This window comes from Amblyraja radiata, chromosome 8 (assembly GCF_010909765.2).
Source record: "Amblyraja radiata isolate CabotCenter1 chromosome 8, sAmbRad1.1.pri, whole genome shotgun sequence".
Taxonomy (NCBI): Eukaryota; Metazoa; Chordata; class Chondrichthyes; order Rajiformes; family Rajidae; genus Amblyraja; species Amblyraja radiata.
Genome location: NC_045963.1, coordinates 24,410,845 through 24,423,758, shown reverse-complemented (window position 1 = coordinate 24,423,758; position 12,914 = coordinate 24,410,845). Strand labels below are relative to the sequence as shown.

The following is a 12,914-nucleotide window of genomic DNA, read 5'->3' as shown; positions in this document are numbered from 1 at the left end:
CTGGTAGTTTGACACCCCTGCTCTAAACCCTTCGTATCCATGTACTGCCTAAATGTCTTTGAAGTGTTATAATTGTATCTGTTCCTACCACTTCCCCTGGCAGCTTGTTCCAGACCCACCATCCTCCATGTGATAAAGTTGCCCCTCAGGCCCCTTTTAAAACGTTCCCATCTCACCTGAGACTTCTGGCCTCTAGTTTTAGACATTCCAACCCTGAGAAAAAGACAGCAACCACCCGACATATCTCTGGCCCTCGTGCTGTGTGTGCCATTTATAACTGGTAGTGAAATATTCCATCCATTTGGCATGGGTAAGAAATTGTATCAAATACTCAGTGTTCTGCATTTACTTCCAGGGAAAAAATGCTTTTTTCAGGGAGCTGACATCAATCCAATTGCTGCCAAGTGGAGATATGGATCCCAACATAGTCTCCCTCAGACAACAGGTAGTAAAATTGTTGAAGAATATTGCTCATCGAAACAGTCATTCAGAATTGGAATTAAGTGATTAAAAATAAATTATTGTTTGAAATTTATAAATTCTATCTGTTCACAGTAGAATTAATACAATAACTATGTTCAGTAAATGTATTCCTCATACTTACAATTGTATTGGTAACTAGTCCTATTGAAATATTTTAAGGCATACTTTTTGGTCTAACTAACAACGTGACAAACTGATAATAATGACTCCTTTGTTAAACAAATTTCATTCTGTATTGCTTTGGAACATATTCATTTTGAGGATCAGAGTTCAAATTTGTACATTGTTGATTTGAAGTCCGTGTCTGAAATTAAATTAAACAAACTGAATCCACAGCACAAAAATGATGCGTTCTGATTTAGGAGTATTATGAAGACAGTCTACAGTTTCCAAAATATGCATTTTTATTCAGCCCCTTTTCTGAGAACCAGTGTTGCATCTCTCCTTCAGCACATAAGACGTAATAGATTCAACATTTTATGAGAAACCTAGACCAAGTGTGGACCCGTTGGGCCCCGTCTCCCAACGTAATATTCCACCACTGACCCATAGCCCTCAACTGCGCAGGCGCAGGTGACGGGTTCCCGTTGTGACGCCAGAGATTCCCATTGTGACGCGAGTCACAGCAACCCTTCACCAAATGCGCAGGCGCGGCCGGCAATTGGAAGCGCGACTGCGACGTTTTTAAAGTTCAAAATGGCAATAACTTGTAAAATATAAGATCAATGTGAACGCATTTCACTCCCTCTTCAGTCCCCTATTTCCCTCCTCCATTATCCTCCTCACCCTCCACCAACCCTCCTGCTTCCTCCCCTCACCCCCTCCTTTCCCTCCACCCCCTCCCATCCTCCATTACCTCACCATCCCTCTTCCTACCCCTATCCTCATCCCCAGCACTCTCTCCCTCTTCACCCTCCCTCTCCTTTTCACTTAGTCACTCCCTCCCTCCATAACCTCTCCCCCCTACCTACTCCCCTCCTCTCCCTCTATTTCCCTGCTCCCCACTTCCCCCACTGCCCTCTATCCCCCCCTCCCTACCACCCCACTTTGCCCACCTCTCCCATCATCACTTCCCCTCCCTCTCCCCTCCTCTCTATCCCCCTGCTCCCCCACCACCCCCTCCCCACAATGAAAAGCGCAATGTTTAAAAAAAAAAGAAGAAATTCTCAATGAAAATCGCGTTTTTCTTTATAATAACGTAAACACAATGTTAGCTGTTAATGAAAACGGAAGAATTTGTTTAAAATTGAGTTTTTTTAGAATAAAATCAATGAAAATTGCGAATTTTTTTGTTGTTGTTTTTTTTTAAGTAAATAAAATTCGGGATGAATTCCCGTTGTGACGTCGAACACGGCTGACGGCAGGGCAAGTGGAAAAGTGTTTTTTGTAAAGTTTAAAATGTCACTAACTTGCAAAATATAACATAAATCTGAACGAAACTTGGCTAATGCACACACCAGGACAACGGTGAGTCAGGTGGGCCAAAAATTGTAGCGGTATTGTGTACCGTTTTTGTGGAGTTTCCAGATCACACGCACACACTAACAAACAAGATGAGAGTTTTAGTAATATAGATATAGATAAAGGATCCCCAATTTTCTCACATCTGACCAGATCTCGTAACTTCCTACTGCAGTGACTTGTATTTATTTTTTTCCAGTTCTTAATGAAATTAGTCAGTGCTGCAGTGCAAGAACTAATACAACCGCCGAAGACTGAACATGCTTCTGAACAACACTCGTATTCAGAACAAAATGAAGACTGGCCCTCAGTGGCAGTAGAGCTGTCTCAGAACCTCCAGGTGAATGAGGATTGTATTAAACGCCATCACGTGTGTGAACTGTACGGTCATGGAATTGACCACATTGGTGAAGAGGTAAGTGTTACTATTTAAATGTATAATTAAAATAATCTAATGTCTAGAGGCAATGTACATTGAGGAATAAATGAACGGGAGGAAATTCGGCCGTGCACAATCCTATGTGCGTGATAGAACATATGAGCATAAGGAGCAGGCTAAAGCATGTGTTGATGCTTCCCTGGCCAAACATGATGGGTGTTGATTTAATCACAAACCTGAGAGTGCCTCTCTGGGTGTAACATAGTGATGCATGGACATTTCAACCTAGACTGTGCTCCAGTTCTGGCATGCATCTTGAATTTGCATTCTTGGTAGCAATGAGCTAAGCTAGTGTTTGATAATCAGTCAGTGCTATGTGATTTCTCCTTGTATTTCTGGAGAGGTGCAGTGAGTGCAGCTTATGCTTGTCCTTCTAATCTTGGATACCTTATATGGCTGTTTCTCATTTCTGGAACATTTGGATCGGGCCTAAGTCGTGTAATGTAAGAACCTCTTAAACGGGGCAAGAATTAGCATAAGATTTTTAAATGACAGTCATTTTGTCAGGAAGATTAGGGAAAATATCAAAATGGTGAGATATTAGCTAAACTTCCGGCCATCTTGCCGACACCGACCAACTGTACCCATCTACCTGCGTTTGGCCCATTTCCCTCTAAACCTGTCCTCTCCATCTACCTGTCTAAAAGTTTCTTAAACGTTGCAATAGTACCTGCCTCGACTACATCCTCTGACAACTCGTTCCATACACCTACCACCCTTTGTGTCAAAAAGTTACCCCTCAGATTCTTATTTAACCTTTCCGTCCCTCTCTTTCTGGAAGAACACGACAGTCAAGCAGCATCTGGAAAGAGAAACCACAAAAACCGGTTAGCACTTCTTCTCAGAATTAACAGGTTTCTCTTTCCACTGTTGCTGGTTCACCGACTGAGTAATTCCAACCTCTAGTTTTATTTATGTGAACCTGATGTGAACTTTTACATTTTACTACTAAAAATAAAAGTTAAGTTTGGAGCATTTATGTTGCGATGACCAGATTGGCGTTTTAAATGTGCCAGAATTGGGGAAATGCCCATTTTCGACGAATAATGTCTGATCGAAACTTTAGTTTAAAATCTTATCAGTGCACAGAATAAGCTTTTGAGCCGAGTCTTTCCTTTTGTCGCCTGCTCAGGCAATTCTCCAGGTACACGATCAAGAGGTCCTGGCATCCCAGTTGCTTGTGCTGACAGGACAGAGACTTGCTTATGCTTTACTCCACACTCAGACTAAAGAGGGCATGGAACTGCTGGCCAGACTCCCTCCAGTGTTGTGCACTTGGCTTAAGGCCATGGTAAGTATAAATAATATTCCATCCAGGTAATGCCAAAAGAACTAAGAGACAAAGTCAAATTCTTTTGTGCAAAGTTAAAAAACAAAATCACGAAACATATTGTGGCAAATGAAAGCTTAGACTGCAAGTTTTGAAACGTATTAAATTGTTTATTTAATATATTCTCAATGGGTTATCTTAGAGAGAGAAAGATTAATGAAAATTATTATTGAACATTTGTATATTACCTTCCTCAGAAACCATGATCGTTGAGCACCAGTCACAGAATGGGATTCCCCCCCCCCCCCAAACACACAACGGGGAAAATCTAAATTTGAGAATATAAGTATTAATAATGGGAGCCATGAAAATGATTGCATTGCTTCCTTCATTGCAGTTAGGGGAGCTGATCTAGTCTCTAAGTAATGTTATACACATTATCACTATACTTTGATTCTCCAGTTAGGTCAATAATTTAATTTTGATCTACTAACTTTAAAATGCCTACTAACATCAGCATATGAGAATATAATTAAAAGGAACTACACATGCTAGTTTATACCAAAGACACAAAATGCTGGAGTAACTAAACATCCTTGAATAACATTGAGAGGTGACGTTTTGGGTCGGGGCCCATCTTTGGACTGATTGTAGAGGTGTGGTGGGGGAGGAAATAAGAAATCACAGGACAAATCGGGGACGGCAACAGATGACCTTGGGCAAGGAGGTTCCCTGATAGGCCAATTGTTAGCTAATGACAGCGTGAGCCCAATAAAGATGCATTGTTGTGAACTGTGGAATTGGTTTATCGGACTGGGCTTTCAGTGGGGCAGGGAGATGTTTGTATAAGTTACCTAAAATGGAGAATTCAATGTTTATACCGCTGGGTTGTAAGCTACCCAAGCAAAACATGATGTGCAGTTCCTCCAATTTGTGTGTAGCCTAACTCTGGCAATGGAGGAGGCCCAGGACAGAAAGGTCAATATGGGAATGGGAAGTTAAGCTGGTTGGCAACTGACAGATCTAATAGGCCTTGGCGGACAAGCGTAAGTGTTCAGTGAAACGTCGTCGAATCTAATGACAAGAAGTCTCGCCGACCTATCCATCTTTCCGAAGGTTTCTGACCTTAAACGTCACCCATCCATTTTCTTCAGATATGCTGTCTGGCCTGCTGAGTTACTCCTTCATTTTGTGTCTATCTTGGATATATCAGAAGGTCAATTTGGGGGGAAAAAATCAGGAGCTATTGATACAGGCTGGCAATAACTATAGTCCAAGTTGGCAGTAATACCATAGAATCTTGGACTTGCCATAGCAATTGATAGAGGAACCAGCCATTCTATTAAGTTACTGAGAGGTACTGGAATCTTTGAAAAATTAATAAACATTGAGGAAAGTAATTGATACATGATTTACATCCTTGCCTTTTATTAATTGTACTTTGCATAATTTCCAGAATCCTCAGGATCTTCAAAACAAAGATGTGCCAATTGAAGCAACAACTAGATTGGTGAGGAAGGTGATAGAACTCTTACCTGAAAACCATGGGCAATACAGCCTGGTGCTGCATCTGTTGGAAGCAGTTGATGCTATATCATCTTTGTGATACGTTGGCTCATTTTTATTTAAGGTAGTTTCCAGGTTTGACCAATTGGGAAGAGTTTAGATCATTAGGATGTAAATTTCTCATTTTGTCCCAGATAATCATGTTCTTGACTGCTTCATATCTAATAGAAGCCATTCATACACATCTGTAATAAGTTCTTATTCTAATACCCAAATACATCTGCATGCCCATGGTTACATAGCCGTAAGCTTTGCTTCAGCTTTCTCAATGTATTGTTAAAACAAAAATCATATTGGTCTCAGATACCATATTCTGTGTTGCTTTAGCTGTGCAAAATGCTAAAGAAAGTCTGTACCTTAAGGTATTATGTAGTGAATGAATTGCATAGCATGTGGTCTTTCTGGATATCTATACAAAACCGTAAATCTATGGTTTTAAATCCCCACTATTGAAGATAGACGAATAAGTGATTTTGCAATATTCACTGTAGTACTATCTACTCTGAACCACACCAAGGTAGTAATGACTATTTAATGAAGCCTTATGTCACTAAAAAAGGCAAAATTGTAGTTTATTTTGTTAATGTAAAAGATGAATGTTTCTATTACCTCAATGTTTTGCTCTAAAATAATGTATTTCTATGTTCACTGAACAGTTATCAGTGTGTGGTGAGATATTTCCACACTAAGTGGTAGAAATGCCACCTCTGATTGTAAAATATTCCTTTAAATAAAAGCTTATACCCAAGCTAAGTTGGTTTGCTTTCAAAATATTAAGTCTTTGCACAAAAATTGCTGTGATGTGTCTGTAGTGAGGGAAAACATGATGAATTGGGTTGATTTACATCTACTTAAAATTTCACTGTGGTTGTTAACTTAACCAGCATAACTTGATTAACTGCTAAATGGAAAAATGCTGCCTGGTGGGCTCAATAGTTGTGATGAGAGTAGATTAATGCTTCAGATTGATATTGTTTTATGTTAGAGAATGAGTAGGGGTGGAGATCCTCTGAGGATGATGGTGAGATACAGAATAGTGCAGTTGCTGGAAATACTCAACAGATCCAGTAGTGAGCAAAACAGAGCTGATGGTACAGGTTGAAGGTCTGAAAAGGTGGAGCTGAAATTAGTGAATTCAAAACTGAGTCTATATGCTTTGATTACCAATATGTAACACCCTGCTTTGCAATTCTCTTTCAAATTATATTGCAAATTGTGTCTGAAATTAAGGCTAAATTTAGTGTAAACAATCTTATATTAGAAATATAGTTTATCTGCAGGAAGATTCAATGCTGCAAGTTTTTTAAAAAACAGCATTTATTTTAATAATAATGTTGTGATCAGGACGGGCACATTGCATGTAAAAAATATTGTGAAAATTGAGTTGGTTCTTACTTGAAAAGATTGAATGGTAATGCACATAATTGTCAAGAAGCTAAATGATGATAGTCCCCAAGCAGTGATTTCACTTTGCCAAAACAGTCAAAGCAGAGGATATTAACACTAACTGACAAATTAGAAATTGTAATTTAGCTCTTTTGGTAAAGATGCATGGTAAATTCATTGAAATAACTTTACGAAATCCCTTTGGAAATACAAATTCATTTTCTGAAAGTGGAACCAATGAAAAATGTATAATGTTTGACCCTAGCTCTGACAAATCTGTCAGGGTTTCTGAGAATTAATCAATTGGAAGATTTCAATTTCCTTGTTTAGTCATTAACATCCATCATTGTTCCACATTACAATGACCAAAATGTCAGAAGATGAGCTGGAGGAATCATGGCTATTTGCGTATGATTTCATATATTCTCCAAACAAAATCTACACAAACCATTTGTACAACAATTAATTTAGAATGCATTCTTTGAAATGAACCTTCCACCAACGGGGGCAAGAATTAGATTTCTACAGGGGAAACCCACAAATAACCAAAGGCTGGGCTATAGCCAACCTATTTAGGATCAAACTAAACCAACCTTAAACAGGTTTGTAGTCAGCTTATTAAAATTGTTGTTTAAACATTAATTCCTTTCTTAAAAAAAAGTCATGTTTCTTCAGTCCAAAAAACACTGGTTACTTTTAATTGACGCACAATTTAATTCCTCATCAAGCTGCAGCATGACAAGACAATAGAAACATTACCGTAAACCTATTAAATTTCATTTGTGGATGACTTGGTATATTTTTGTGACAACTTTAAGTTTCTGCCATAATTATATGCTTTGAGCAGGTTACTTTAAAAAAGCAAAAATATCGTAGAAACTTTAACCTCATCTGATATTACAAATGAAACAGGAAATTTGATTACCTACACATGGATTATTCTTAACTGTGTTCAACAGTCGATTAAGAGGTTTGCTTAGAACTGTGAAGTATAATCAAATTTCAAACCAACAGGCATATGTCTGAAGAAGGGTTTCGGCCCGGAACGTTGCCCATTTCCTTCGCTCCATAGATGCTGCTGCACCCTGCTGAGTTTCTCCAGCATTTTTTTGTGTACCGGCATATTGCATGACTATCTGAGAACAATCAAAGTTTCTACTCCCAATGAATATGTTCAGCAGTCAGTTTTGTACACTTGCAATGCTGACCAATAATACTCATGGAGCACAATGATTTTTATATTCATTTTGAAAATTTTTGAATTCAAAATGTCCAAACAAAGTTGTTTATAGGTTCACTTTCAAAGATTGCAGGGTGGGGAGAGGGTGCATATCTGAAGACAAGGACTTCCTCAGAAAGATAGCTGTAGATTATGTAATAGCCATTTCTTCCAGTAATTAGAAATAGTCCTTTCCCAGTATATAAATTACGTGGTCCACTTCCCTGCAATGACTTCCAAACAACGAGGGCATGGATTTAGTGCCATATCTGATGTATACTTTTTACAGCGAGGACATTTTTCTTTGGCAGCTTGTTGAACAATGACTACATATCGTGATTCTTCAATAATAACGCCACCTGTCAAGCAATTAGGAATAATTAGGTTTTCAGAGTAAAGTGAAAACATCACATACAAATATACCCTGAATATGCCTCCTCCCAACCCGCCTGTTGCAATGTCACCATTCCCTACTCTCAAGTTCAGTGTCTGCTGTTCCTGCTCACATGATGAAGCTTTCCATTCCAAGCCATTCGAGATATGCTCTTCCTTCAGTAAACATGACTTCTCCTCCTGCTGTTGTGGATGGAGCCCTTAACTGTATCTCCGTGTCCCACAGTTCTGTTCTTGCTCCCCCTTCCCCCAGAGGGGAGGATAGTTCCCCGGCACTCACCTTTCCTCAAGCATCTGCATTCACCACATTCTCCAACATTTCCGCTGCCTTCAACGTGATCCCATACCAGTACACAAATATCAATATTACAGCCCAATACAATTTGAAATGCAATCTTAGTAAGCTGGTAGCATAGTTGTGACGAATACCCCAATTTATTCCCCTTCAAACTAAAGAAAGTAAACAAAGCCAAAGATGAAATTTGAACTACAATACAGAACCAACTCTATGCTTATGTTTCTAAATTAAATGACTTCAATATTAATTAATAGGAAATGTCTAGTTGAGAATACCCTCTATTTATAAATAGCAATCTCTAACGGTATGAATTAGTTGGATGACTAATACACAAAAAGGATCTTTTGGAAGGTAAAATTGCAGCATATTTTTTATTTGTATTTTTGTACCAATAATAATTAGCTGGATATCTTTATATTCTTTACAATTATCTTTACATTCCCACTAAACCCCACCTAACCTTTCCAATTATTAATTATAACCAACATTTTTCAATTTATATAATAATACTGAAGAAAAATATATGCTTCTGTAATGCTCTATTACAGAAATTAGTGACAGTATTAAACTGGTTTACCTTCCAAATTGATTATAAACTTTCCTTCAATTAGATCTGTATCAGCAGGAAGGTCACGAGGAACACTTGTTAGTAGTGTTGTGTGTGATGCCATCATTAATTCATTCAGTTCTGAAGTACTGGATACTTGATCTTTCTGTAATTGCTGGGGACAAGAAACAGGTAAACTGTTTGGTACCAGACAGTGAAGCAAGAGCTCGCTTGTCAGAGAAACAGATTAAAATCTATGCCTGACCTGTGAAAGAATGGGTTTTACACCAACATAGTGTTTCTATTATTGCTATATAATCTACAAACAACACAACAGTACACTCTTCCCCCTCCCCACCCCACCCCCTATTCAAGAGGTACAATACAACAATCTGAATGCTTAAGAACAGCAGTTTTGGATGGGGTTTAAAATCTTCCAAAGGCCTCATAGTTGTGTGGAACAGGATGGAACAGCAAAATGTCCACATACTCGCCTTGAAAGACTAAAAACCACCTGTACTATGTCATTACGAATGAAACTTCCCAATTCAAAATCGACAGCATCAATTTTTTTATAATTTAATTTAAAAAAGCTACTTAAAAAAAAATACACATTCACAAGATTTTCAGAATTGGGATTAAATTACCTCCATCAATTCCAGCAGTAGACTTGGCTCAATGATAATGGTTACATCATATTCTGATGTATTTTTGCCCGGGATAGAGCTCAAGAAGCTATCTCTTATTGCACAAGCACCTTCGATAGCTTCCACTATGCCTGGCTTCTTCCAGACAGAACTGGTCTTTATCCAGCCAGTGTGAAACACACTCAAAGGCTCTAAAAGATAATCAAAAAAATTATGAAAGTTTGTCAATTTATGTAGGCATTCAGAGTATTGGGAATCTCAAGCCTTTTACTCTCAAATTTCAAATCTTTAATCAGTGTGAAACAAAATTGATTTCATAGTACGAGTGTTTTACCTTTTGTGTTTGATAGATGTTGAAATATTTCCTCTGCAAGGTGAGGCAGAATTGGAGCTACAGAACGTGTGATTACATCTAACGCTTCATCTAAAACTGTCTGACATGATCGACGCTTGGGATGTTTTTCATCTTCACAATACAATCTGCAATTTGAATGAAATGTTACTTAAAACGCTCTCTCCAGTTGGCGTACAAAATTCAGTATCAGCTCTGCTTATAACTTCTATTATCGAAATAGCTTATGCCAGGCCATTACTACCATACAAGCTCGGGTAACTTGAATACCAGTATTGAACAAAGAGAAAGCCCTAGCCATCTTCCTTGACTTTCACTGTCTACACTGCAGAGTTGTTTCTTAATGTTTCAGAGGTCATTAGTAACTAGACTAAGCTTGTATAGAACAAGATAGCAGCTAGGTACTCTGCATTGAGTTGCCAACCTCGGTTATTTTATTGGTTCAAGTCAAGAGTGTGATCCAAGAACACTTAAGCCCAACCATTCCAGACAAAGCAGCTTGATTTATACCTTTACCATTAGGCTCAATATCCACCAGTGATTCACTGTGGTTGCATTGTGGAATAAGGTATCAGCCATCACCTGCAAATTCAGTACCAAGGAAGGTTGGCTGAAAATTCACACATTATACTGAAGTGGACATACAAGTCATTTTGCCAGGCTCAGTATCCTGGAATTTATTCCTCTAAAGCCATTGAGTGTCATTGCTCATGAATAGTACCATTTAAACAATAACCCCAAATGCTTCCCAGACTGAGAGTCTTTGTGGTATGGTTAATAACTGAAAATAATTTTATTTAAAGTACATTTGCTGAATCTGCAATAACACTTATCAATTTGTCCACATTGTTCAGTCAGAGATGCATTTAATATTAATTTAACAATGTACTTTCGGGCTGATTTACAAATAAATATATTCCAATTGCAAATATACAAACCGATCTTTGATGATACTGAAGTAGAAGTTTGAAAGTTCTCTGTTAATAAATGCTAGCATAAGGCGAATAACCTTTCCAAAATCATATTCTTTGTAAGCCTCTGTAACCTGAAAAAGATTTTAAAATTAATTACATAGTCAAAATTAATTCCTGCTAAGTAGAAAAAACAGTAAATTAAAGCTGGAATGTAAAGTGAATTTTGCTACTGACAAATATGACATGGTCTGTTAAGTCCTTGTTTTTAATTTAACTTTACAGACCTAAGATGCACACACTTTTGCTCATTAGTGGTCCTATAACTTTAGATCATGTTGCTTAATTAGAATCCAGTCCAATTTTTTTCTCTCAAGCACATGTATCTGGACCAAGAAAGAAAAGTTGGTATGCTCATGATGTTGGCACACAAAATACAGATGTATTTCAAAATCACTGCTGGGCCAATTTGCTGCCACAACCAGGATTTCTGGTGGGTTGTCTTTGACAGTGGAGTCAGGCTGTTAATAATTAAATCAATGATTCTCACATTAGAAATGCCTGACACCAGCAGTTTTAACCTCTTCCCAAACATAAGTTTTATCAGATTGATTTAATACCGATTTCTGTACTAGGAAAGTGTAATTGTTTATTTTAAAATATCATCACCATAATTTGTAATCATTCACTGAAAATTGTGTAAGATGCATGAGAAATTGTTTTAAACATTCTACATTGGTACATTTCTGCTTAAGAAATCAAGGTCTGACAAATGTTGGTGAATTATTTAATGATAAATATTCCAATGCCATTACCTTGATGCCATAATCTTGAAGGAGATGAAGCATATACTGATCCACTAAGAGCATTTCTTCATTTGAAACTCTATCAATCTCAGGATTGAAATTATAAAGGTTCCCCAGCAAAAATCGTAAAGTATTCCGCAACTGAGAGAGAAAACCAGCCAAATTAATTACATTTCGTAGCAAAGTTCCAAATTTATTTTCATGAAAGCAAATCTTTGACGCAAGCCAAGAATTTTAATCTGCTCATGGGATATCAGTTGTCACACCAATCTCAATTTAAATATAATAGATAGATCTTCTCAAATCACTGCAACTTCAAAATAAATGACAGGGAGCAGCACATTTTCTGATTCACAATACAGTATAAATGAGACAGTTCACTGGTGCATTGTTCAAGCAATCTCCACTGTTGAAGGTGGCTCAAGTGGTGTTTCCATGTTTTGATTAATCCCCTTAAACATTTCAAACTTTAATTAAAAACACAAATTTGTTTTATTTAAAAAAATATTAACCGCTTAACTAAATGCTAAAGGTGAGTAACAATAGAAATGCTGGAAAGTCAACAGACCACACAGTATGAGTGAATATTGATGCAAAACATTAAATATTTTCTATTTGAAAATACCACATGACCTGTTGTATTGTTTCTAGCATCTACAGATTTTATTTTTCATTTCCAGCAATATTTTGATTTTGTATCATTCCTCACAGGGTAAATCTTTCTTTATGATGTGCTCTCGAAGATGTGAAAGTAACTAAAAAAATGCCAGGAAGTAACTAGCACAATTTTATATCAGACCTAGATGAGCTGGCTTCCCAAGCATGCTGCTCACACCAGTTCCTAATACACAATCCTGTCAAAATCAATGTGGGACAGTTGATTAACAGCATACACCAGAACATCAAGACGCTTTTCTTCTACAGTGGACGGAAATGTCAAAATCCCAAGAAGCCCATTAAAGTATAGCACGCCATTTACATCTCAGTTCCTGGTTCAGATGTTATCCAATTCCATGACTTCACTGTTTTCTCGCTATACTTACATTTTCTTTCTTTTGTGCGTTTATGTAATTTCACAACTTTAGTTACATGTGAGGAATTCCTTCTATGCAATAAGATTTTTTTTTAAATTGCAT

General features: G+C 37.6%; 2 protein-coding genes across 2 annotated transcripts in view; one reads left to right on the top strand and one right to left on the bottom strand.

The window, feature by feature from the left end:
- Nucleotides 1-5,972, top strand: part of rab3gap2 (RAB3 GTPase activating non-catalytic protein subunit 2) — a 67,301-nt gene extending 61,329 nt beyond the window's left edge. Inside the window, exons 32-35 of the mRNA XM_033025379.1 lie at nt 356-445; nt 2,144-2,359; nt 3,516-3,674; nt 5,110-5,972. Coding sequence (XP_032881270.1) covers nt 356-445; nt 2,144-2,359; nt 3,516-3,674; nt 5,110-5,259 — 615 coding nt within the window. The 3' untranslated portion in view covers nt 5,260-5,972. The remainder of the gene's footprint in view (nt 1-355; nt 446-2,143; nt 2,360-3,515; nt 3,675-5,109) is intronic.
- Nucleotides 5,973-7,287: 1,315 nt separating this feature from the next.
- iars2 (isoleucyl-tRNA synthetase 2, mitochondrial) overlaps nt 7,288-12,914 on the bottom strand; it is a 75,763-nt gene continuing 70,136 nt past the window's right edge. Inside the window, exons 18-23 of the mRNA XM_033025380.1 lie at nt 11,788-11,919; nt 11,000-11,106; nt 10,044-10,189; nt 9,710-9,900; nt 9,093-9,237; nt 7,288-8,183 (exon numbers count right to left, since the gene is read on the bottom strand). Coding sequence (XP_032881271.1) covers nt 8,032-8,183; nt 9,093-9,237; nt 9,710-9,900; nt 10,044-10,189; nt 11,000-11,106; nt 11,788-11,919 — 873 coding nt within the window. The 3' untranslated portion in view covers nt 7,288-8,031. The remainder of the gene's footprint in view (nt 8,184-9,092; nt 9,238-9,709; nt 9,901-10,043; nt 10,190-10,999; nt 11,107-11,787; nt 11,920-12,914) is intronic.